We start from the raw sequence: 26,668 nt of genomic DNA on the forward strand, positions 1-26,668 counted from the left end.
GATAATGTAACGAAACACATTTTTAGCACATCCCATTCTATTTATGGAACAAGCCCAGAAACAAAGTTCGGTAAAAAATAACATCGACAAGTCCGTTCCCTTTAAACGAATCTGAAAGTGTTTTGGCCGGAAGACTGTTGCAGTGAAACATGTTTTGAGCTCAGGGCGATTTCTCTCTTTCTTCCTTCTTTTTTTTTTTTTTTTTTAGAACAACAAATCTTCCATGTACATAGCTGCAGCAGACGGTAGTAACATACAATTAACGTATTGTATTTTTTCAAAGTTGCGGAGCGCAAATGAACAAGACTGGAGTCCACTGTCGTCGTTTTGCAATTGCTTACACTCGGATCAGCCATAACATTACGACCACTGACGGGTGAAAAGAATGAAAAGGGTATTAAAGGAATAGTTCACCGTTTTTCCATGCTGAGATATGTTCCTACCTGAGCTTAGACGAGTTGATACGTACCTGTCTGGTCTTTGCCCGTGGAAAGAGCGTGGTTGCTTCTAACTTCACCCCGTTTGGAGCTATAGGAATATGCTGGGAGAGGCCGATGCTAAAAAAACATCTTTGGTCTTTTTGTATGACTGACGGCACACAGTTCTTCCATACCGAGATATGTTCTTACCTCAGGAGAGACGAGTTGATGTGTACCTGTCTGGTCTTTGTGCCCGTGGAAGAGCTTGGTAGCCTCCAACTTCACCCCGTTTGGAGCTATAGGAATACATTGGGAGAGGCCAAATGCTAACAACATCTTGCGTCGTTTTGTGCGACTGAGGGCACGCACAAAGACCAGACAGGTACGCATCAACTCGTCTAAGCTCAGGTAAGAACATATCTCAGTATGGAAAACTGGTGAACTATTCCTTTAAAGCAACCACTTCATTGTCTTATAGTGGGTGTTTTTCTTTTTCTTTTTTTTAGTGAACTTTGACCTTGAAGAAACGGCACGTTGAATGCCGTCGTTCTGCTTTCAGACTCTGTGCTGGTCATAATGTTATCCCTGATTTACATTATTGTCGAAATGTATAAATGCGCAACCATTTTTCTTTTATTTGACTCTCCATTATTGAACTTGACATGTAACTGAGAATACATGTGTGCTGTTCTTACGTTTCCCCATATACTGTGTGCCCACTTTGTTTTCTCACGTTTCTCTTGTTATTATTCTCTTGGAAAGAATGTACGCCATACCCACATTAGATCTACCCCAGCTTAAAGCGACCGATGCCAAAAATAACAAAAAAAAAACATTGTCAGTTTTTCCCCCCCTTCTGTTTAGTGTCTGGAAGTGAAAAGTGTGGTTCTCCCCACAGCAAAACGGTCAGTCGTTTGTTGAAAAGAAAAGGTTGTGTTGTGTCTTCTTTCTGTCTGATTTGTTTGTGAATTATATTTGTAAAGACAACAAGACAATTAAAGGATTTTCTATAAACGGCAGCTTTGTGCATGTGTCATTTTGAGCAAATAATGGGCTTAGAAGACCATAATGTAACACAATATGACTTAGTATAACTCTTTGTAAGAGGAAAAAGAAAATAGCCAAAAAAGGAATGAAAAAGTGACAAAAATGTGTGAAGAAAACACAACAAAAAACCCACAAAAGGCACTGAAAATGTGACAAAAACGCAATGAAAAAATGTCCAGGTGACGACAATGTGAGAAAAAGAACCGTTTCGATTTTTTTGATTTTTTTTTTGTTTTGTAGGTCCTTCAAATGAGGCATTACACTGGCCTATAGATGGTAACCTTTTAGATTTGGGTAAAGCTGAAATGAAGGTCAGAGAGAAAATGCACTTGGTGAAAGTGGGGGTTAAGAAGAGAAAAGTAGGAATTATAAACAGTGCTATATGTAGGCTATATGACTCATGACTACATGAGTGGCAGCGTCTTCTAATCTTATTACCGCTAGATGGCAGACAAGAGGCGTTTTCTATCTGGGTCACGAGGTTGATCCAGTCTGGAGTAGATATCTAGAGTCTAGAGGGAACACAGACAGTAACCGACCGTGCAAATTCGCACAATTAAACCCCCGCTAAGTGCATTTTCTCGGGTTCAGCTTTACCCAAATCTAAAAGGTTACAGCCTATTGGCCAGTGTCGACGTAAATTTGAAAGCTAAGACCTACAAAACTCATCTAAATGGATCTTTTCCCTCACGTTGTTGCTTCGTTGTCACTTTTTTTTAAAACTTTTTTTCACTGCTTTTTTGTTGCATTCTCGTCATATTTTTTAATACATTTTCAGCGCTTTTTTTTGGTCACGTTTTTTGTGGCGTTTTCGTAACTTTTCAGTTCTTTTGAAAAATCAGGCACTGCAGCTGTAAGAGGGTTAACATAAGGGATTGACTTTTTAAACAAAGATGGTTTGTTTTACTCCTTTTAAAAAATCCTCAATCACTTTGACGTTTTTAGTAGTTCTGCTGCCTGTTTGAGACCTCTGACTGTAGTTGTAGCATCTCCTCTTCAGTCTCAATATGGCGGCTTGACGTGTCACATTTACAGCGTGGCTGTGTCAACTCTAGTGTGCTATGATTTACTGAACGAGTATCGCCATGGTAACCGCCCTGACGTTCCCGCTGCGTAAGAAAGCTCCTCCCAGATTCAGATTAAAACTGGACTCGGTCGAACAGAAGCGAGCATTGTATTTCGACAACACACAGAGCTAATTTCGGCCTAAACGAGCGATTTATAGCGGGGGTTCTTCAACAGAATCAACACATCTACAAGGAATAAAGACATTGACGATTCTAGTTTAGCGGGAACTTGAGTTTGAAGCGAGATATTTGACCTATTTTTTTTTAGTTTAAGAGCGGAAACCACCGTTCATTTCCGAGCGATTATATCCTCTCAACCAACCCCGGGGTTTTTTTTTTTGCATTTCGTGCTTGGATTTTTCTCTTAGGTCTCTGCCCTTATTTAGATGGCAAGCTTCCCAGACACTGTCAACGAAAATGATTTAGGTAAGTCATGTTTTGCTTTCTTAAAAACCCTTTTAAAAGCAAATGCACGTTGTTGTTGTCTCGACTGCAGTTCCTTTTTTCTTCTTCGCGGCGGTGCTGCAGCCGAAGCGCGTTTGATTTGTTTGATTTGTTCTAAATGATTCACAATGGCGTGTTAAATGAGCTAACTGCGCTAGTATTTCTACATGTCAACGCACGTCCAGCTCCATTTTAGTTGCTCTGTGGTAATGTAGTTGAAACGCGGGGCGTGTTTGAAGTCCCGGTGCCTAGGGGGCTTTTGGCAAAACGTCCTACTTCCATAAAGCTACGGTCTTTTTTTTTTTTTTTTTTTTTCTTTTTTTTTTTTTTGTTGTTCTTGAGTTTAAGTTATTGTCGATGTAGCGGTTGTGTATATATATTTTTTTAAATGTATTATTTATTTATTTTTTTACGTACCCTCCCCCACTGCGCCGTGATTCATAGTTTTGCGGGAGCGTACGTGAGAGACTCCACGTAAAAGACCACGTCGCTCCGCTCCAAGTGACGATGGCACCAAAGTGGGCACATTTGAAATCCCCGAGTTTGTTGTTGTTGTTTTTTTTTAATGACAGTGACAACAAAACGTTGGAGCTCCTGCAAATTTGCGACATGCAGTGTGGAAGGGCTCGACACTGGCCACATTGTTGTCGAAAGTGATTGATTCATTTATTTATTTATTTTCTATTTTGAAGCCACGTGCGCTCGGACTGTCAACTGGAAACAAAGAAATGGTCCAAGCTACACATTCTTTCTTTTTATTTTTTTTTATTTTTTTTTTACTACATATTCTTTGTTACATTTATGTCTGTAATCAAAAGGAAGTGTGTTATTATTATTTTTTCTTCTTCACGTGCTTTTAGTTATTTATGTATTTATTTATTTATTGATGGAGACAAAGACGTAGTAAGTCAATTCAACAGGTTTTACTTTATTTTTTTTGTTGCACAGGCTGTTGGTGAAACTATATAATTTGGTAAAATGGAAAAAGTCGTGCGTCATAATGCAGGATGGAGAAACGAATGCAGTCATATTTACTTAAAGAGTAAAAGGCATTCTTAACTAAACTCGTAATGAGGGAAGTCAGTTTAAAAGAAAAAGAAAACGCACATTTTTGCAAGTAATTTTTTCGATGGGAATCTTTAAATATCACGGCTATAAGGCTCATTTGCAATTTTGGCCGGTTATTCCACTTGGCTTGACATTAATAGGTGATTTTGACAGACTATAATCTACATTGTAAACGTTAAAATGAAGTTGAGGCAATGGCGAATACTCCCTCTTGTCATTCCACAGGTGATGATTTATTTGTTATGAAGGTTTTTTATCCGTGGCCAAGGCTTCAGGGCTTTGTGGCAGCACTTGTTTGTTTCAATTAGTCCTCCCAGTGTCTTCCTCCAATGAGCAGCCTGCTCTGTGACAAGCCCACTCCTGTTGGAAACTGATAGACCGGTTGATGCCAACAGGTATCAAATACATTCTGATGTTTAAAAGTCGGCATAACTTGTTTTCATTTGTTCTCAAACGAGGGCCGCAAGTCCCAATGGCGGTTTGATCGGTTCCAAAAATGGAAAAAGGCACGTCATTTTCTAAATACTGCAAGACTTTGTAGGGTTTATCTCTTGGCCTTGAGCGTTTGCTTTACAGCTGGTTCTGCCGTTGCCCTCAACCAATGAGAGCTCAGCTTTAGCGCCAGGCCCACCGCAGAGGTTACTGCAGGGTACTCCGAGCCCCGTTAATAAGTGCGTGATTGATGCTGTAAGACAAAGTTCTGAGTTTACCCTCCGTATTCCATCATGTTTTTCAAGGTACAGAGGCAGCCAGTGTGCGTCATAGCCTTTTCCAACACGGTAAACACTGGGCTGAAGTGACCCTTGTCATCGCTCTGTGTTTGTGTTTTTTTTTTTTCTTTAGGTAAGGCTAAGTTCATTGGTGAACTGCTGGTGCCTGCTGCCCCCTTTGACCAAAAGTCCGGGCGCGAGGCGTGGACCGTGGCCTTCGCACCCAACGGTTCCTATTTCGCTTGGTCGCAGGGGCATCGTATCGTCAAGCTCGTACCGTGGACAAAATGCCTGAAGGATTTGTGAGTATCCAGCGACGCAAAACACAGTTGGAAGTGTGCAGTTCGATATCAGCATTTACACTGACAGATCACATGTTGGGCCATTGGATTGAACCCCTTTCAGAATTGGACAGCAATACCAAAACTGACCAGAAGTGTTGTTGGTTTGAGCAACAACAGGTCGGTTTTCCTGCATCCTTCACTCTTTTGTGGAGTAGATCATAAAAAAATCAATTGGAAACAGCACAGCACCTATTTAAGCTCCGATTTAAATACAATACAACCCATCTCCAGTGCTCTCTTAACCACTTAAACTGTTTTTCTTCTGTTTGGAAAAATCACAAGACGATGATGTTACATAATACGATTCTTGCTTTTGCAGAGTCACAGAAAATCATGGAGCAAAACAAATGGAGATGTGATAATCGTTTCTAAGAGTTTAAAACACTGAAAAGTCTTGCAGCTCCATCAAACACAAACCCTTCGTCATTGCTCACCCACATTTTCTCGCTCGGCAACTTCCAGAACATTAGGCGTGGCATGTTCTAATCGCCAAATAAACAAACAGACGTGTTGAAGTATAATAAACGTGCCATGTCAAAGACTAAACTGGTTTTGACATTCTGTGGCGTTTGTTTGGGCCGCGATGACACAGCGATCTTTGCTTTTTAAATTCATAAACTGCACTGATGAGGGAAAATGAAAAATACTGCATATGCAATGTTTTACAAAGTTAAGGATTGAGTTTTGGCCAAATGTTTAAAGCACGTGCTCGGGTGGCTCTCTGTTGTCCAAAACATTGTCCCCATGCACGGCCGTCTCTCTCCTCGTATCTTATCTGCTTTGTCGTATTATTATACCAAGAGTCCTATCGCCGAGAGGATGTTTTTATTTTTTATTTTTTCATTCCCCAATAAAGCCGTGGCTTGTATTTTACGATATGTGGAAAGTTACCGGGCGTCGATGGAAGCTGATTTACAGCCTCCGATGCGAACCAAAGAATGTGGAAGGCTTGTCAAACGAAGCTGTGTCGTGTCAGCTCAGTGCTCGAAGGTTCTGGAAGTCGAGGGGAGTTAGTCTTATTCATACCGAGGGCGGGGGACTTTCACAACCTGTTTCTGCACAGTTTCTGGCCTTGTGAGCATTTTGAAATGGGACAGAACAGGTTTTCACTGTTCCGAAGAAATACACGATGGCAAATAGCAAGAAGGAGCAGTTCTTTGCTAAGATAAGCAAAGATTAGGCGCAACTTATTCAGAGGGACCTGTTAATAACTCTTTTACAATCAACTTTGAACTGGCAGTTTGCATTTTTAGTAACTCCAGGATAGGGCTGCACAATATGAGGAATAAATGCCGACTATTGTGAATATGCAAAGTCTGATCAATCTTCAAATAATCCAAAGTTCCTCCATATTATTGCAATACTGAACTCTACAAAGCAAGAACATTGTGTCAAAAGCAAGAAAATGGCCAAACCGGGGCCCAAACGACGCACAAATAGAGCAAACGTCCGAAAGCCGGGGCCTGAAACTGAGCTGTTGCACTTTGCGTCCCTTCTCGCAGCTCTCTGGGACAGAGCGGGGAGGGCACGGACGCCGGCAGCCCCAGGCGCCTGTCGCGGCAGAACAGCAGCGAGGCCCTGATCCCGTCCAGCGAGCCGCTCGAGCGCACCATCGACTGCGGTGACATCGTGTGGGGGCTGGCCTTCGGCTCGTCCGTCCCGGAGAAGCGGAGCCGCTGCGTCAACATCGAGTGGCACCGCTTCAAGTTCGGCCAGGACCAGCTGCTGCTCGCCACCGGCCTCAACAACGGCCGCATCAAGATATGGGACGTTTACACTGGTGAGTTCAGGGGCGCTCGGGTCGCCCAATAGGTAATTAGATGAACAAACTGAAGGCTTTACTTTACTACATTTCTTTGCTAAACTTAGTTTATTCCGCAAGTTTGTCATTTCTGGTTTTGCATTTAACCCCTTAACTCCCACCTGAACCGGGCACATTTTCTCCAGTTTGGCTTTACCCCCAATCCAAAAGCTTCTGGAAAAAAGGTGTGAAAATAGCAACAAAACTGAGACGAAAACAATGATGATGTGACAAAAAAGTGAGAAAACTTTGACAAAAATTTGACGAAAAATTGACCAAAAAATGACAGAAATGTGACAAAAAATGTGACAAAAAATGTCAAAAGTGTGACAAAAATGACAAAAAAAATGACAAAAATGTGACAAAAAATGACAAAAATGTGACAAAAAGTGACAAAAAAATGACCAAAAATGTGACAAAAAATGACAAAAATGTAAAAAAAAAAAAAATGAGAAAAATGTGACAAAAAATTACAAAAATGTGACAAATAAATGACAAAAATGGGACACAAAATGACAAAAATGTGACAAAAAATGACAAAAAATGAATAAAAAAATGAATAAAAAAAATTACAAAAAAGTTGCAAAAATGACTTGAATACCCAAAAAAAATGATGGAAAAAAAATCTGACGTGAGGAAAAAGATCCATTTAGATGGGTTTTGTAGATCTTAGCTTTCAAATGAGGCGTTACACTGGCCTACAGGATTTGGGTAAAGCTGAACTGGAGAAAGTGCTCTCAGTTCAGGCGGGAGTTAAGAGGTTAAGTATATCCGATTAAGTTTAGTTCTGATGTGGTTTTGCTTCCGTAAGTTCTGCACATGGAATGATGCCAGCCTCCTGCCACATTAACATTTCCTGTTTTTGTTTTCTTCCTGACTCTGGCAGCGCTTTAATTCAGTGCACAATAATAACAAGGAAATCAGCTTGAAATGGCATCATGTTTCTACCCTGTTTCTATGATATCATGTTTTTACTCCATTCCATGTTTTTCTGAGCCGCACGAGCCGCTGTGTGTTTTTGCCTCGAGGCCTCTCTGCAAAAAGTCTCTGAAAAGTGCGAGTTGGGCGTCGTCCCGCTGTGTGCGTGGAGGAATTCGGAGGGAAAATGGCGGCCCGGTCTCATGATGTTTATGTGCACAGCGCTGGATACAATACAAGACTCGGGTTATGATGATTGATGATCCCTCCGCACACTGGAGCGCATTGTTGGGTCCTGTCCCAGAGACGCCACGCAGCAGAAAATAAGGACGAGGCATCGGTTTTAACTTGAACTCTGAATATTTACAGTCAGTGGAGTCGTTTTAGTCCTGGTTTAGTGCAACTTTATTTTTTACCTTTTGTACTGGTGTTGTTTGGTCTTTGTCTAGTTCCATCTGAGGAGTATTTTTTATTCTATTATCTTGTTGTATGACAGTTTACTATTGGCTTAGGGGCCTTATCTTGCCCCTTGACCATCATTTGGACGCTTGGCCCATCTCTCAAACTGTAGGTCAGGGGTAGGCAACGTCAGGCCCGGGGGCCAAAACCGGCCCTCCATCATCAAACTCTGGCCATCGAGATGATTTTGAGAAATATTATGACCCAAATCAGAGATCAAAGGCCTGTTAAAGTAGCTTAAAAGGTCTTAGCAGAGCCCCCTTTTAGGCCATAATCCTAAAAGAATACTAATCTATAGGTAGAAATGACTTAAATCTACTTGAATTAAGATCTTAAATCTAAAGTTTAGAGTTGGAGTGGTTTTGCTTAGAGCAGATTAAACCTATTCTTACCCATGGAACAAGCACGGTTTTTCTTAATTCAGATTATTTTGTATAATTGCAAGTGAATAATAAAAAAAATTTAGAGTAAAAGTTAATTTGCCTGATTTCCAGTGGGATTTCTGTTTGTTCCATTGGCATTAGCGTTTTTATCTGATCTTAGATTAGTTCAAACCGACTCAAATTTAACATTAACAAAAAAAAACTTTTATTCAAGTGATTTTAAGTCATTTATCTAATTTAAGATGGACATTTTCCCAGTGTATATGATGTACATTGGCATATGTAGAAAGTGATGCTTTACTTCAATTGCTTCAATTGGAGGGTCCAGCCTTTGGTCTTTTGACGATGAAGAAAAGCGGCCCTCCACCGAGCAAACTTGCCTCCCCCTGCTGTAGGTTAAACCTCAGGAGCAGAGGGATCAAGTTTGATGAAGATATGTAGAGCTTGCCTGCACTTCTCAAGCCCTCTCGTCAAATTCCTCACATTCTCTCTCTGTGCACAATAACAGTCCAGTGCAAAAGTATTAAAAGGGTGTGGAAAAACCGAAAGGATCACAACATGATGTCTTAGTAATAATATACCATTCAATAATCACATGTGTATTTAGGTCAACTCCCTTGCTTTGAACAGGCAAGCTTAGCCACTCGTGTGATATTCCTGAATGTGGAAACATGAACAGAATGAGTGGAGGACGTGGAGTTGGTTGGTGTGAGAACAGGATATGATCAGACTTACCAAAAGATACAGATGACATTTGGTGAAAACATGAACTTGGATTGGATCGTTTTGTTGCGTAACTCTTTTAGAGCTGGAAACAGACTCCAGGCCCCAGTGGAGCCGAGCCAGTTGGACTCAGAGTAGCTACTAGAATAGCGTAAGATGGCAGGTGTTTGACATCGAGTTACTATTATATTACATAATGGGGGGGCAATTTCAGATTACTGCGGGTAACATCGCCGGCTGATCTTTTGATTGCTGAGTTTGCTCGTTTCAGTTGACTTCCGTTTTTGGTTTTTGGTACTTTGATCTTAAGAAGTACATGTTTTAAAGTAAATGGCAAGTTGCATAAGGATAGCGAAGTATTTGCAATAAAAGCTGGGGTGAAGATAAACCCATAAAGTTGAGAAATCACGTTAAAAGCCAAATCTAATCGCCTCCCAAGCGATTGCGATCGATCGTGTTCTTGACCGTTTTCATTGATCCATGGCCGCGTCTGTGTTTCAGGAAAGCTGCTGCTCAACCTGATGGATCACACTGATGTGGTCCGTGACCTGACCTTTGCCCCCGACGGGAGCCTCATGTTGGTGTCTGCGTCCCGAGACAAAACGCTACGAGTCTGGGACCTCAAGGACGACGGTACGGAGAAACTTCATCAAAACCCACCGTGTTTAGAAACGAGTTTTGCTCACATTGTTTTGACCTTCTGTGACTTCAAATCCCTGCGTATTCTGGGCTATGTTAAAGTATTCATATCTTTGCCTGTTTTAGCTTTGCAGCTCTATGTTGCATCAGGCTTTGACCGTGACCCACATTCCTCTAAAGAGCGCTCACATGTCGGAGAAAATGGCCTCCACATGTTGTTTTGAAGCAAATCGCGACCCCTGCTTCAAGGAAGGAAAAAAAACAACCTTGTAAAACACGCCAACGCAACAGGATAATGGTGAGGTTTATGGAAAGATAGTAAGTTTTACAGGTCAATGGTAAATTCCAGTTGGATGTAGAAGTAAATGACTGGAGCATAGTCATTGGGATTATCTGGAGAGAAGCAACAGGACATGTGAGTGTAGTTTATGGTTATCATGTGCTCCTTCATGTTGTTACAGTCGGCACCAACAAGGAAGAATATGGCTTTCCTGAGGACTACCAGGTCTTTTAACAGGGCCATACCAGGACAAAAAATAGGTCAGATTCTAAAACGGGTACAAAACACGTGTACAACATCAACACAAAACCGTTGTTGCAGCCCTGCACCACATCGGTAATGTTTGCTTTATAATCTAGGCACTAGTTGTACTGCAAGGATTAAAACAGGTACAGCCTCTTTAATCATGAACCAGCGTGTCATTGGTGTAACAGCAGTGGTTCTCAAGCAAGAGGGCGCGGAACCATTTCCTGTGGGTCGCAAGAAAATTCTTTCCCAGAAAATTCTTTTCCAAATTGACATGCTTGGGGAAAAAAGGGGGGAAACACAACTAAAGGCCTGTTAAAATGACTTATTAAGTTGCTCTGTTTACGAGTTCAGCTTTAAAGGTGCATTATGCTACTTTTTTTGTGCAAAACAAAAGGTGATATTTGTTTGTATTTGACCTTGTAGTGACCGAGTGTTCTGTGCTGTGGCCTTTACTCTCAATCACAGTGGTTTCTAGGATGCTCCAAGATCAATTGCTTGGAAGGTTTTCACTGCAGACGGGCCGTCTCCCCAGAAAACCGACAAAACAATTGATCCTCAAAGCGTATGAAATGAAACCTGGTGTTTTGTCACTTGCAGGTAACATGGTGAAAGTGTTGCGCGGTCACCAGCAGTGGGTCTACTGTAGCGCCTTCTCCCCCGACTCTTCCGTCCTCTGCTCAGTCGGCGCCGGCAAAGCAGTAAGTTCCTCTCATTAACATGTTTTTAATGTTTTTTAGTAGCTACTGTGGTGTGTTTGCTTAAGTGGCATGTGAAAGTTTTGCTCAATCAACCTCCTCCATAATTTCCCATATTGCTCTGTGTCATACAAAGAGTCACAGTTGGATAGTTTGAAGTCCACTGGGCTTGTTGACAGTCAATAGAATGCCTGTACTTTACTAATGTTTGCATGAAAACACGTCTGCGGACTCTGTTCACTCAGATGACTCTGTTTGCCAATGTTAAGAATACAACTTTTCATGCAGTTAGAATAATATTACAATCTGAACAGGAAGTGTGCTTGTTGATACCGTTAAGATATTTCCACTTCTGCTTATCGATTCTCCAAACACGGCCTTATCGTACAGTTGGCTTAAGTTCTTCTCCAATTCATCACAGCCTTTGCGATCTGGAATTTACAACGCATTAGTTGCAAGTCATGGTGACAAAGTTCTAATGGCCAAAACGTATGTTGTAAGATTTCATCTTAACTTTATATTGGGACATTTCATCTTCTAAATGTATAATTGTCCATTAAAGCAATTCTTAGTTTAATGTGTTGTTAAATGCAGCCTAGTTCGTAAACGGACCTATTAGAAATAAAAGAACTCACATTTGTATTGGTGTCTACAGAGCTAGACACCTGATGTGTTTTCACAAATAGTTTGAATTGCAGAAACTCAGTTTTGTACTGCGACTTAAGGTCCTAAAGGAGACGCCTTTCGATTTGTTAAAAACAAAAAGCATAGTCAAATCTGATCAAACCATCCATAAAATGTATGGTGTCTTATGTTTCTCATTTTAAGACAAATCCAAAGCAAATCTTTGTCGCTGAAGTTCTTCTGTTGTTCAGGATTCAAGCGCTGATTCCAAACAGCCAGTTTGACCTTTTCACCTTGAATCGATAAGCAGAATATGAGCCAGTGCACTATTGACTAGCTTTGAAATCACCAGTTCACATTAAGTGCCCATAGGCAGTGAGCATGGTGCTGTAGGGCTAATATTGTAACTCTGAGTAGCAGTAGCTGTGTTTATAAACTGGCTGGTGGTGATTTTAGGCCATGTCCCGACAGTGTGTTGCTCTCCTGCCGCAGGTGGAGCTCAGGCTTAACGCGACCAAAGGCACCTGACCTGTACGTAGGTGCTCTGTGTCTGTCTCCCTCTGTAATACATGTAACGGTATCATTTTTATCACTAGTTTGTATCTCCACGTATTGTTGCATAGTACAAACATGTAGGTCAATAAACAAGACACACGTTACCACTGCTAGCATGGCCTACTGACAAACATACCCCCTCAAATGTCCATTATTATTTTGTAAACATGACCATTTCAGAGCATGTTTAAGTACTGTGCTCTTTAAGGTAACCCATTCTTGTTTATACTATCTGCAGCATCAGTATTCTGCACATTTGAATTTAAATTTGACTTTCACACCAAAACTGCCTCAAAAACCCAGCTATTTGATCAAGAAAAAACTTTTCAAAAACATGAAGACATGCACACTGCAGTAAGAGCCACAGGAACACTACAGTAAGAGCCACAGGAACACTACAGTAAGAGCCACATGAACACTGCAGTAAGAGCCACATGAACACTACAGTAAGAGCCACAGGAACACTGCAGTAAGAGCCACAGGAACACTACAGTAAGAGCCACATGAACACTACAGTAAGAGCCACAGGAACGCTGCAGTAAGAGCCACAGGAACGCTGCAGTAAGAGCCACAGGAACGCTGCAGTAAGAGCCACATGAACACTGCAGTTAGAGCCACAGGAACACTGCAGTAAGAGCCACATGAACACTACAGTAAGAGCCACATGAACACTGCAGTAAGAGCCACATGAACACTGCAGTAAGAGCCACATGAACACTGCAGTAAGAGCCACAGGAACACTACAGTAAGAGCCACATGAACACTGCAGTAAGAGTCACATGAACACTGCAGTAAGAGCCACATGGACACTGCAGTAAGAGCCACATGAACACTGCAGTAAGAGCCACAGGAACACTACAGTAAGAGCCACATGAACACTGCAGTAAGAGTCACATGAACACTGCAGTAAGAGCCACATGGACACTGCAGTAAGAGTCACATGAACACTGCAGTAAGAGCCACATGAACACTGCAGTAAGAGCCACAGGAACACTACAGTAAGAGCCACATGAACACTGCAGTAAGAGTCACATGAACACTGCAGTAAGAGCCACATGGACACTGCAGTAAGAGTCACATGAACACTGCAGTAAGAGCCACATGGACACTGCAGTAAGAGTCACATGGACACTGCAGTAAGAGCCACATGAACACTGCAGTAAGAGCCACAGGAACACTGCAGTAAGAGCCACAGGAACACTACAGTAAGAGCCACATGAACACTGCAGTAAGAGCCACAGGAACACTGCAGTAAGAGCCACATGAACACTGCAGTAAGAGCCACATGAACACTACAGTAAGAGCCACATGAACACTGCAGTTAGAGCCACAGGAACACTGCAGTAAGAGCCACATGAACACTGCAGTAAGAGTCACATGAACACTACAGTAAGAGTCACATGAACACTGCAGTAAGAGCCACATGGACACTGCAGTAAGAGCCACATGGACACTGCAGTAAGAGCCACATGGACACTGCAGTAAGAGCCACATGGACACTGCAGTAAGAGCCACATGGACACTGCAGTAAGAGCCACAGGAACACTGCAGTAAGAGCCACAGGAACACTGCAGTAAGAGTCACATGGACACTGCAGTAAGAGCCACATGGACACTGCAGTAAGAGCCACATGGACACTGCAGTAAGAGCCACATGGACACTGCAGTAAGAGCCACATGAACACTGCAGTAAGAGCCACATGAACACTACAGTAAGAGCCACATGAACACTGCAGTAAGAGCCACATGAACACTGCAGTAAGAGCCACATGAACACTGCAGTAAGAGCCACATGAACACTGCAGTAAGAGCCACATGAACACTACAGTAAGAGCCACAGGAACACTGCAGTAAGAGCCACAGGAACACTGCAGTAAGAGCCACAGGAACACTGCAGTAAGAGCCACAGGAACACTGCAGTAAGAGCCACAGGAACACTGCAGTAAGAGCCACAGGAACACTGCAGTAAGAGCCACAGGAACACTGCAGTAGGAGCCACAGGAACACTACAGTAAGAGCCACATGAACACTACAGTAAGAGCCACAGGAACACTACAGTAAGAGCCACATGAACACTGCAGTAAGAGCCACAGGAACACTGCAGTAAGAGCCACAGGAACACTGCAGTAAGAGCCACAGGAACACTACAGTAAGAGCCACATGAACACTGCAGTAAGAGCCACATGAACACTACAGTAAGAGCCACAGGAACACTGCAGTAAGAGCCACATGAACACTGCAGTAAGAGCCACATGAACACTGCAGTAAGAGCCACATGAACACTACAGTAAGAGCCACAGGAACACTACAGTAAGAGCCACATGAACACTGCAGTAAGAGCCACATGAACACTACAGTAAGAGCCACAGGAACACTGCAGTAAGAGCCACATGAACACTGCAGTAAGAGCCACATGAACACTACAGTAAGAGCCACATGAACACTGCAGTAAGAGCCACATGAACACTGCAGTAAGAGCCACATGAACACTGCAGTAAGAGCCACAGGAACACTACAGTAAGAGCCACATGAACACTGCAGTAAGAGCCACAGGAACACTGCAGTAAGAGCCACATGTACACTGCAGTAAGAGCCACATGAACACTGCAGTAAGAGCCACAGGAACACTGCAGTAAGAGCCACAGGAACACTGCAGTAAGAGCCACAGGAACACTGCAGTAAGAGCCACATGAACACTGCAGTAAGAGCCACATGAACACTACAGTAAGAGCCACAGGAACACTGCAGTAAGAGCCACATGAACACTGCAGTAAGAGCCACATGAACACTACAGTAAGAGCCACATGAACACTGCAGTAAGAGCCACATGAACACTGCAGTAAGAGCCACATGAACACTGCAGTAAGAGCCACAGGAACACTACAGTAAGAGCCACATGAACACTGCAGTAAGAGCCACAGGAACACTGCAGTAAGAGCCACAGGAACACTGCAGTAAGAGTCACATGAACACTGCAGTAAGAGCCACATGAACACTGCAGTAAGAGCCACAGGAACACTGCAGTAAGAGCCACATGAACACTGCAGTAAGAGTCACATGAACACTGCAGTAAGAGCCACATGAACACTGCAGTAAGAGCCACAGGAACACTGCAGTAAGAGCCACAGGAACACTACAGTAAGAGCCACAGGAACACTACAGTAAGAGCCACAGGAACACTGCAGTAAGAGCCACAGGAACACTGCAGTAAGAGCCACATGAACACTACAGTAAGAGCCACAGGAACACTGCAGTAAGAGCCACATGAACACTACAGTAAGAGCCACATGAACACTGCAGTAAGAGCCACAGGAACACTGCAGTAAGAGCCACAGGAACACTGCAGTAAGAGCCACATGAACACTACAGTAAGAGCCACAGGAACACTGCAGTAAGAGCCACATGAACACTACAGTAAGAGCCACATGAACACTACAGTAACTAACACCAGACGCACACGTTAGAGCTCACTTTTGGATGTTGTGTGGGTGTGTGAGTGAATGCATTGTGTACTTTGCCAGAGGTGTCAACCCTTTGGCCATAAAATATTCTTTTCTTTTGCAGTATCTGTCTCTCTTCGTAGGCTTCGGCCGGAGGTGCGAGCCTATTGTAGACAGAGCAGTAAAACTCTGAAAGAGGAAACCAGTGGAGTAACATTATGTTACCTTAAGTTACTACTTGTTTTATTTTCTCTTTTTGTGTAGACCTTCTGTTAAAGTGTTAGACAAATGTACACTTTGTAGTTTAACACACTGTTAGTATTCACATTATAGTTACTTGTAAACATATGTAAACGCACTATAATAATACTTGTAACTTACACATACTACATTAGTCACATTAGCTTCATGTCTTGCTATAGGAATACAGCTGCAGTTCGCTGCTTGTGTAGCATGTGCCTTCATTTGTTGGGCCTGTTAAAAGTTACTGACTTTAGACTTGACACAGAGCATAACTTGAACATATCTCTAATTTGCTTAATTTAATTTGCATATGACTAGTCACATTTGTAGCTGTAGCCTCTGCCGTGCAGTTTCCGTGTCTATAACCTCCCTCTCTTCACATTGCAGGTGTTCCTATGGAACATGGACAAATACACTCTGATCCGGAAGCTCGAGGGACACCACAATGACGTGGTGTCATGTGAGTTCTCACCAGACGGGGCGCTGTTGGCCACCGCCTCCTACGACACGCGCGTCATAGTGTGGGACCATCACAGAGGCACCATCCTGCTCGAGCTCGGGTAAGGGTTCTTGTAAATGGGTAAACGGTCTTCATCTAAAATGATGGGATTCATATGGGGGCTTGACGTCTGTAAAAAAATACTTGAATATTGGACCATATACTGAAAATGTACCTACTGAGCCTGGAATTTCAATATTTGGCATTGGGATAAACACAGTGGGACATAATAAAGCAGTACTAAGTAACTCATGCCCGCAATTACTCATTAATTGCCCGTGAGAGTAAATACTTCACTGACAGAAAAGACAAAGGGAGAGAGGGATATTGTACATTCAATTACACAATGAAGATAGTATTTACAGCAAAGTTTGTGTAAAAAAAATATTTAAGTGGCGCAAGCCCTGTTAGCTTTGCCCATTAGCCTGTTAGCTGCTTCTTCGTGATTCTATTATTGGGTATGGGGTCTTCGACCCAGACACAGGGAAGTTGGAATTGTGGTTTTCTGGCCAGAGACACCAGGGGTGATGAAAGACTCCTCAAATCATCCCCTTAACACTTGTATTGCCCCCAGTGGGAAAGGATTTATTAAGGTAAACAAGTTACTTAGTACTGCTTTAAGTTGGTCAAAAGCAATTGGAAACCAATAAGAAAATGTTACACAAAAAGTCTTGAAAAGTTAAAGTGTTATTTGTTGATTTACTTGTGCTAGTGACTGCCTAACAAAGTGGGTGTTATTGTCTCTGACTGTGCTCTTTGTCCCCGTGCAGCCACCTGTTCCCCCCTCCGTCTCCCATCTTTGCGGGAGGTTCCAACGATCGCTGGGTTCGCTCCGTGAGCTTCTGCCCCGACGGTCGCCACATCGCCAGCGTCACTGATGACAGGTGAGAGCCCGGGGCACCAGAGTTTAAACACACTGAAAGTCACCAAAAGCACAGGATCACAAACGGCTCTTATGAAATGCCACGGCCGATCATGGGGCTGTGTAAATGAGGCATCAGCATATTCCACATCCTCTTCTTATCTTTCTGAAATGTGAGGATTTCTGCTTTTTGGCAGAGATTTAACAGTGAACGTTCAAAACATGAGCATATGCAAAGTAGAGAGATGGCATGTTCAGAGCCTGACGGGGAATCACAAACACATTCCTTCATGTCCAGAATCGCAGTGAGCTTTTTATTTGGGCTTTAGAATTTGACTGCAGCAGGCGACATACTCGGTGCTGGTGTGAGCGTGGCCTCCTGTGTTTGTTTGTTCACACTGACTTTGATATAAACAGCTGCCGCCGCAAAAAGGCTCCTCTGTGAGCTTTGTTTGTCCTCTCTGGGCTACTGTACACGCTCTGTCCACACTGGTCACATGACTGTCACAAAATGAATCACCTCTCGTCGGATTTGCAGCGGGGGGTGGAAACACATTTTGAAGTGAAACGGATGAGTGGAAACCAGCGAGATCCGGTTTGAACCAACCAAGTTTTGCCAAAAAGGACAAACGAGCTAAACGGGCTGTTAACTGTGGATGGAAACGGGGGCATGTAGGAGGGGGCTATTGCTTTGTTCAACAGCAGATGGCAAAGTGGAAAGCAAAAGCAGGTCATTACTTGTACTGACCGTTGTATAATGCTGATTGGAAAAAATAATCACGATTATTTTACCCATATTGATCGATCTCGACTTTCGATTGCATTTTTTTGAAGTTTATAAAGAAAAAAAGCAGTAAGAAGTAAAAACTGCACACAAAATAACAACCCACATGGTTCAAAAACAGCGAGCGATGGTTTTCCTCTTCCAAATCACCAGGTCCTCTCCTCTTGCAGCTGCCCGTGCTTCCTGTTTGTTTGGCCGAGTGATTCCCTGTCGATGAAAACGAACCACGAGATTAGCGAGATCGATCTTTGTTAAAATTGCAATTAGATTAAAATTCGATCAATTGTCCAGCCTTAAAAAGAAGTGTTGAAAGATAGGCTTTTATTTCTCTCAAGCCTGTATAGTCTCAGGAGACATCAGGAGGAAACGCTCATTCATACAGAGATTGTCTTGAGTTACTGCAGCCCCAAACCGCCACACAACCCCATTTCATTACACAAGACCATAGACAGTGAATAAATGAACAGTATCTTATTTTCTTTGCATCTTGCTCTGATGTTACTTAGAAGTCCATAAGTTTTGTCCAGCATCATATTATTTCTGAAAAGTGGTGCTGAAAGTTTAAAATGGCGTTCCTCTCCGTCTTCTTCAGGTTGGTGCGTTTCTGGAGCATCGAGCAGCGAGCGCCTCAGACCATCGCGTCTCTATCCAGCGGTCTGTGCTGTGCCTTCTCTCCAGAGGGAGGGGTCCTGGCTGCAGGGTGAGTGTTGGATCAGGTTACACCAGCTCACAGTTTGAACAGGGGAGGCTCACGATACTGGGTCTGACTGAAATGGACACGTGGCAGAGGAGACGGAGGACGGACGGAGCACGCTTTGTGCTTACAAGGAAAACATTTGGTCAAATAAGCACATATAGTCACGTAGTGTTGTGTCAAGTTTTCAGAGTCACAAAACTAGGATGGATTAATCTGAAAAGTAAAAAGTAACGTCCAACGCCTGATACAATTGAGAGAAACCTTTAAGCTTATAAAAGATATTACTTTAACATATGTACATTTGTTTGAAAACATGCAAAAAGTTGTAATTGGCTGTTGGATTTAGGTAAATCTACATGCTAAATTTTGCAATATGGCATAACTTCCTATCTTCAGGATCTCTATACTGTAGTATATAATAGTACAACCAGTTTTACCAGTTCAGAAAGGTCACAGGAAGCATTCTATTGACTTAGGGATTCAAGAACAAAACAACGATTCCTACTCTCAATTCTACCTTGAGTATGAGCGGGGAGTGCACAGGGGAAAAACGTCTTTCAGTGAAAATGATGTCCCCGCTCTGGAGTCCTCTCGCATCCCAGATTTTTCCAATGTGTGTGAGATGAGGCCGGTTGTCCTCCCCCTGGCTAAACCTCAGCTCGTCCACACACACACACTGCAGGATGCTGCTGTTATGAGCAAAAGTCTGGGTCTATATCTTTTATTATACATTTGTAATAAGAATGAAGCAATAATAGCTAAATAATGCATGATTTTATAAAACATTGTAATTTAGGATGTATTTAATAGATCACCAAAAGGGGTCTTATTTATTGATCTTTAATACTTTAATAGTTTTATAGCAACAACACTTAAACACTTTTTTCGGATGAACCTGTTAGGCTAATGGGCCAAATTCAGTCTAGTAAGTTATTTATAATTATAAAACATTTATTGTGCGATGTAAATTGCCTTGACAAAGACCTATGGGTCGAAACGTGTCGCTAAAGCCACACTAAATCCAGATGTGCCTCGGAAACCTTTTTCTCCACATTAATAGTGATTCTTTAATTACAGCCTAATTTTGTGTTGGATAATGCTGTGGAGAAGGCAAACGAAGACTTGAGAGTTCACTATTACATGTATTAAAGGATATTTTAAAGAGGGGGTATTATGCTTTTTTCAATCACACAGCACCAGTCTATATCACACTACAATGATGACCAAACCTTCTGTTGGTCTGTAAATGCAGTAAATTAGAATAACTGCCTTGTATAAAATTGCTCTCTCAAAATGGCTGTAGTGAATGTCTTGAAATAGGCCTCTGTCTCTTTAAGAACCTCTGACCCTTTCGGACACACCCCCTCCACACGCTGTCTGTGGCATCAGTGGGGAGGGGGTTCTGCTGAGGAGCAGTGGTTGGTTACTCGGCTGGTGATGAAAGCTCGGAGGCGTCTCCGGGAGGTGGGGGCGTTCCTAGGACGACTCAGGCAAACCTATCCCTAAAATGGCCGCCATCAGAGTTTTTACAGATTACTCAAAAATACGTGAACGTGCCAAGGCAACACTTCAGGCATGTTTTTAATGAGGGAATGACATAATAACATGATGGAAAGCTTGAAAAAGTCGATTTTGCATAATACCCCCCTTTAAAGACGTTTATTTTCCGTAGTATTGAAATCACAATTATTTTCCTCGTATCAAAATTGAGTGAAATTTGAGGGATTGAATTGTAGCTACATGCTTTTCCAAAAAGTTGATCCCAAGAGCAATAGACGACTTTACCAGATTTACTAGATGCACATACATGCTGGGTAACTGAGCGTGAGGTTCATTGTTAAAGCCCGTTTTCTTATATCCCCGTCTCTTCCTGGTTTGCAGCACTCGTGAAGGCAACGTCCACTTCTGGGAGTCGCCCCGCAGCGTGTCCAGCCTGCAGCACCTGTGCCGCATGAGCGTGAGGCGCGTCCTGACCACGCAGCAAGTGGAAGCGCTCCCGATCCCAACACCTCTGCGCGACTATCTCACCTACAGAGTCATCTAAAAGCATCAACCCACCGACAAATACAAAGACTGAACTCTCCCTCTCCCTTTTTTTTTGTACATATTTATTTTTCTAAACGCTTCGGCGGGAGCCTGCACAATCGCCCCTCAAAACTCTGAGAAGGTCAATGTTTTCACGGTCGCCTGCGCATCTCTTCCTCCTCTGACTTGAAAAGGCTGTTGCACTTACTGTATATTTTATTTTTGGGTGGCAAAAGTTTAGCTTGGGCCAAAGGGAAAACTGCAGGGTTACTACGGACACTGGTTTTAGGGGTTCTGTAGTCGTTTTGAGGGTGTGACAGAATGAGTGCTTTTTGGTGGATTTTTTTTTTTTGTACTAAATGGTTAAATATGTCACCACATATTGCCTTGATGGTACACAAAAGTGGTTTTGTGCAAAATGTTCACAGATATTTCTTTCTTTTTTTTTCTTTTTTTTCGGGACGCCACAATTTGCCTTTATTGTCCTTTCAGATGTTCTCAAAAAGTTCTCTTTTTAACATAAAAATTCAATTTGTAAATTTGTCCATGATAATAATTCCTGTAATCTACCATCACCTACCTCCACATTAGTCCACAGACTATCCACTTTTAGTATCTATCAAGCGACAAATTGAGCAGAGATTATCTTGAGGGTGATGTCCAGCATATTTTAAGACTGTATTGATTAAAGCGAACAATAGGAAGAGAGAACTTACTCCTAAGCCTGGAATCGTTCACAACACAAAATCTCCCTTTGTGAAGACAATTACTTTTTGTGCAAAACACTAAAACTGTAGATATTTTATATTAAACGTGATAGTCTAAGTACCCAATTTGTAGCTTAGCATTTGACTAGCGGCTTTTTAAAAACTAAATATATCAATTTAATGACGTATGTATTTAAACCAACTCGACCTGTTGCTAGCCTGAGAAGTATTTCATCTTGCTAAAGCTAATTTCACCTCCAGTTAGCTACTAGCATCTAGCCTCATTCAAAACTGGCAACATTTCAACACATGAACCCACTCCACTTTGGTGTTTTAAAAAGAGATTAAGAATTATTTCAGTCCGAGTAACGTATCTTTAAAGTATTCTATCTTGCTAATGCTAATTTAATTTCTCAAGCTCATTAGCATTTAGCTTAACTCCAAATTAGCAATGTGTGGATCTATTTCCCCGCTCAGAGACGATAGGCTTCCATTTGACTTACAGGTAGAAATATCTTGTTGACGTTAAACTTGACAACGTTTTAGTGCCTTAAGTCAACACTTTTCTACATTTGTAGAAGCTTGTGCGCGTTCCCAGTCGCCTGCGTCTGGCCTTGCCCCGTTTTCCAACTTCCAACTGTTTGGACTCTGGACTACATATTGCTGTAGCGCTGAATGCTTGGTAGAAGTCTCCATGTTCTCCAATGCCCACCAGTGTTGTTTCTTTGTACATACGAATCTGTCGCAACATATCACTTGTTTGTTTTACAACCTTCGCGCTTTTTTTGTTCATCTGTTTGTTTTTATATATATATTTTGCTCACCTTATAAATGTGAAACTGCTTAAAACCCCACTGTATTGCAAAGTTGGCATCCAGTCAGCTCCATTTCCCCACAGAAAGTGAAAAGGTGTCTTGCCTTGAGTGGTTTGCGTGCGAAGTATGAATGATCAATGTTATTTCAATGGGAGATGTGAGAATATTAAGCAATAACAACTCTTAAAGCCAAAGATTTGTACAAAATGGTCAGTTTTTTATGTTTATTATTGTTCTATTTTATTTTCTTCAAAAGCTGGAAGTCGGTAATGATTTTTGTGAGTTGCTCTTATTTTGAAAGGGCACACCAATTCAGCAAAATGCAGTTCAGAGCAGTGAATATATCTAATATACAATATAAATATATGAATGTAATTTCTTTTTTTTTCTTTTTTTTTTTTTGCAATTGTAATGTTATTTTGTGTTTTTAGTTTGAATAAAAAGTTTTGGGCAAGAAAATCAAGCTGGTTGTGCAATGTGTAGTTAAGATGGCATCACACATGAGCCGCTTCTGTTGCTACTGCTGCTATTGAGAGTTCAGGTGCTAACAAGCTAACTATAAAAAATATATACAGAAAAGAGCCGTGCAACAAGTCTGGCAGCTACGGAGTTACTGTCCAAATGTTTTAAGTGAGCGATCATTCCAGTATTTTTGTAGTTGTTGTATTGCGCGTTGCTGTGTAAACACAAGACCAATCCAATATCCAATGATGGGGGTTTATGAAAATGTGTTTATGGAAACTGACTTCTCTAAGTGGTATTGACGGCTTCTGAACTCTGAACCCTTCCCTTAATATTGTAACATCAGCACGTTGCATATTGTGCACCAAAGTCAATGTGTGTCTCAATGCAGGTGTGTTGGAGACCAGTGCAGGCCTATGGAGGAAATATAAAATCATTGACTTACTGACGTTTAATCCAGCTGAATATAAAGCTTTAAAGATGATCTCTGGTTCAACAGTGGAGCGTTTGGTCTTAAGTCTGCTTACGTCCAACTCTATTATCACTTTCTTCCCCGTGAAATGGCATTTTGGAGTTGCAAAATTCACTTCAAATCACTTCATCACCGCAAGGCTATTTAAAATGGCACGAGAAGTCTTTCTTTTGAATCAAATGTTTAAATATATTGTACTTGTTATATAATAAGTCTGATGATTGCATTTACAATAATGTCTTCCAAAATTGTATCCCAGTATACTTCATTCTCTTTCATCATTGTACAAAAATAGTTGTAAATATTCTGAATTCTTAGAATATCTGTGGGAAAAAGGCTCCTGTGTTCAAGAAATGTCCGCTCCCGTAATCTTTACACAGCGCGATTACTCCAGCCTGGGATGTTTTGTCAGTCTCAGTGATGGGATTTAAAGGCTATGCATATGTACTTTTCTTTTATAACAAAACTCTTAATCTTTCCCCTGTGCTGCCGGCTCAGCTGTAACGCCGTTTTTTTTGTCCTTAACTCCTCTGTATCCAGCTCTGTGTCCCCTACAGTCAGTGGAAATGTACTGGCTCCTCCGTCTCTCTCCATGTGACAGACTCAGGTTTATCATTGACTCCAGTACGTGGTTAAACATTACAGGGCGGCTGTGTTTTATTGGAGCTGGTTCAAAAACAAAATTATAACTGTGGTTTCTGGAACTCATTTGAAGCTGCGGTTTAATGACTTATAGAGTAAAACATTATGCGTTTATAACAGCTGAGGTGAAATGTTTTCAATATACTGCTTTGTATTTGTTCAGGGCAGTTGTAAAAAAAAAAAGGGAGAATCTTAAAGGTCCTTTGCACCTGTTTGTAATCTTACCTGTGCTTGTGTTTGAATGAATGAATAATTCAATCATCTAAAAACTCTAGAAATCATTCATGTAAAGCAGCCACGGAGGCTTCTGTTTAGAATGAAAATGAGCAGTAATGTGCTTCTCCTCAAGGTTTCTCTTTTGGCCCAGTGGGTTTTGACACTCTCCAGCTGCTGCTTCACTGCTGACCGATGTGTCATTGTTTCCAAACTGTCATGTTCTGTTTGATCAAATCTGCGATGCATCTGCCATTGATATATTGGGCTATACAAAACCTATTTGATTTCATATCCTACAGACACTTTGCTTGCCCAAACTCAGGAAAAAATATGTAGGCCTGTAATATCATTAATAATGAATGTTTCTCATAAAGATTGTAGCAGTGTTTCTCGTCTTTTCGATGCCACTGACCAGACTTATGGACAGGAAGTGACTCATGCCTGTGTTATTGGGGCTAAGGGACAGAATGGAGCAACAGGACCAAATTACATCACATACAACACCATTAGATTGATCATGTTTTTAAGGTCTATTTGAATAGGGGAATTCAAGAACTCTCGTCATTTAAATAATAAGTCATTTTCCAACACAGTGTTCTTTACTTGTCCTTGAGAAGTAATATTTTGCATATGGATAATCTTCTTGTCTCACTATTTTGTGTTTTGTTTGTTGGGTTGCGTCATTCACTACAAAAACATGAACTGAACTTGTGCACTCGTGCAATTACTTAGCACTCAAGCAGCATTTTCCTTGTTGAATATCTGGATGACTACTTCTTTTACTTGAGTTAAATGTAACTTTGGCCACTTACTTACAAAGAGCTTTGAAGAGCTAAGACATCATATAGACGACAACAACCAACACAGAGAGAGAACTGGTAGTTGCAGTTTTAGTATTTGCATTAGTGTAAGAGCAATGCTTGACATGGAGGATTCCTGCAGGCCTGAGAAACTACAAACTTAACCTCTTACCACCCGCCTAGACCAAATGCATTCTGTCCTCTTTGGCTATTATATCGGTCTGTGTAACACCTCATTTGAAAGCTAGGAACCACAAAACTGAGTTTTTGTCACATTTTTGTTGAATTTTTGTCACATTTTTGTTGAATTTTTGTCACATTTTTGTTGAATTTTTGTCACATTTTTGTTGAATTTTTGTTGAATTTTTGTTGAATTTTTGTCACATTTTTGTCCTTTTTTGTTGAATTTTTGTTGAATTTTTGTTGAATTTTTGTTGAATTTTTGTTGAATTTTTGTCACATTTTTGTCCTTTTTTGTTGAATTTTTGTTGATTTTTTGTCACATTTTTGTTGAATTTTTGTTGATTTTTTGTCATTTTTTGTTGAATTTTTGTTGAGTTTTTGTCACATTTTTGTCCTTTTTTGTTGAATTTTTGTTGATTTTTTGTCACATTTTTGTTGAATTTTTGTTGATTTTTTGTCATTTTTTGTTGAATTTTTGTTGAATTTTTGTTGAATTTTTGTTGAATTTTTGTTGAATTTTTCTTGAATTTTTCTTGAATTTTTGTCACATTTTTGTTGAATTTTTGTTGATTTTTTGTCATTTTTTGTCCTTTTTTTGTTGAATTTTTGTCATTTTTTGTCCTTTTTTTGTTGATTTTTTGTCATTTTTTGTCCTTTTTTTGTTGATTTTTTGTCATTTTTTGTTGAATTTTTGTTGAGTTTTTGTCACATTTTTGTCCTTTTTTGTTGAATTTTTGTTGATTTTTTGTTGATTTTTTGTCACATTTTTGTTGAATTTTTGTTGATTTTTTGTCATTTTTTGTCCTTTTTTTGTTGAATTTTTGTCACATTTTTGTCAAATTTTTCTTGAATTTTTCGTGAATTTTTCGTGAATTTTTCTTGAATTTTTGTCACATTTTTGTCACATTTTTGTTTCATTTTTGTCACTTTTTTGTTGCGTTTACATCCTCGTTTTCTTCTCATTTTTTGTGGCTGTTTTGGTGCTTTTTTCCCCAAGAAGCTTTTTGATTAGGGTAAAGCCAAACTGGAGAAAATGGGATCCGTTCAGGTGGGAGTTAAGAGGTTAACTAACCTACAGCTTGGCCTACTTTTACTATCAAACTACTACACCCACAACTGTATTCAAATGTCCAAATACAAGCGTCTTCTATCTAAAACACATATTACAGTCTTTATGTTGTCTGCTGCTCTAAAGCCTGAAAGCCACAACAGGCTATGATGTCTTTCTTCTTGCCACCCCCAGTCTCTGCCTGTGTATGAACCACACAAAGCCTGCACTCCATGGTTCTGGGTCTGTCATGTCAGGGGTGTGGTGTGATCTCATCCCCTGGTGCTGTCAGGGTTAACTCTGGAGCTGGCACAGGTAGAACAACATAATAATATCACGTGAAAAACAA

General features: G+C 41.2%; 1 protein-coding gene across 1 annotated transcript; it reads left to right on the forward strand.

Moving 5' to 3' along the window:
* Positions 1-2,623: 2,623 nt before the first annotated feature.
* On the forward strand, positions 2,624-22,950 carry wsb1 (WD repeat and SOCS box containing 1). The gene is made up of 9 exons (XM_079577746.1): positions 2,624-2,959; positions 4,889-5,057; positions 6,602-6,879; positions 9,885-10,016; positions 11,149-11,249; positions 16,495-16,667; positions 17,377-17,490; positions 18,845-18,952; positions 20,831-22,950. Exons 1-9 carry the CDS (start codon positions 2,920-2,922, stop codon positions 20,991-20,993), a joined length of 1,278 nt encoding a protein of 425 aa, XP_079433872.1. The 5' UTR covers positions 2,624-2,919; the 3' UTR covers positions 20,994-22,950.
* Positions 22,951-26,668: the final 3,718 nt, after the last annotated feature.

The sequence above is a fragment of the Gobius niger genome, assembly GCF_951799975.1.
Source record: "Gobius niger genome assembly, chromosome: 1".
NCBI lineage: Eukaryota > Metazoa > Chordata > Actinopteri > Gobiiformes > Gobiidae > Gobius > Gobius niger.

Excerpts from the sequence above, each read along its gene's own strand:
- wsb1 (XM_079577746.1), top strand. The coding sequence starts at position 2,920 with ATGGCAAGCTTCCCAGACACTGTCAACGAAAATGATTTAG. Across the intron at positions 10,017-11,148 it reads CTGGGACCTCAAGGACGACG|GTAACATGGTGAAAGTGTTG; the intron begins GTACGGAGAAAC and ends TGTCACTTGCAG. Across the intron at positions 17,491-18,844 it reads GCCAGCGTCACTGATGACAG|GTTGGTGCGTTTCTGGAGCA; the intron begins GTGAGAGCCCGG and ends CGTCTTCTTCAG.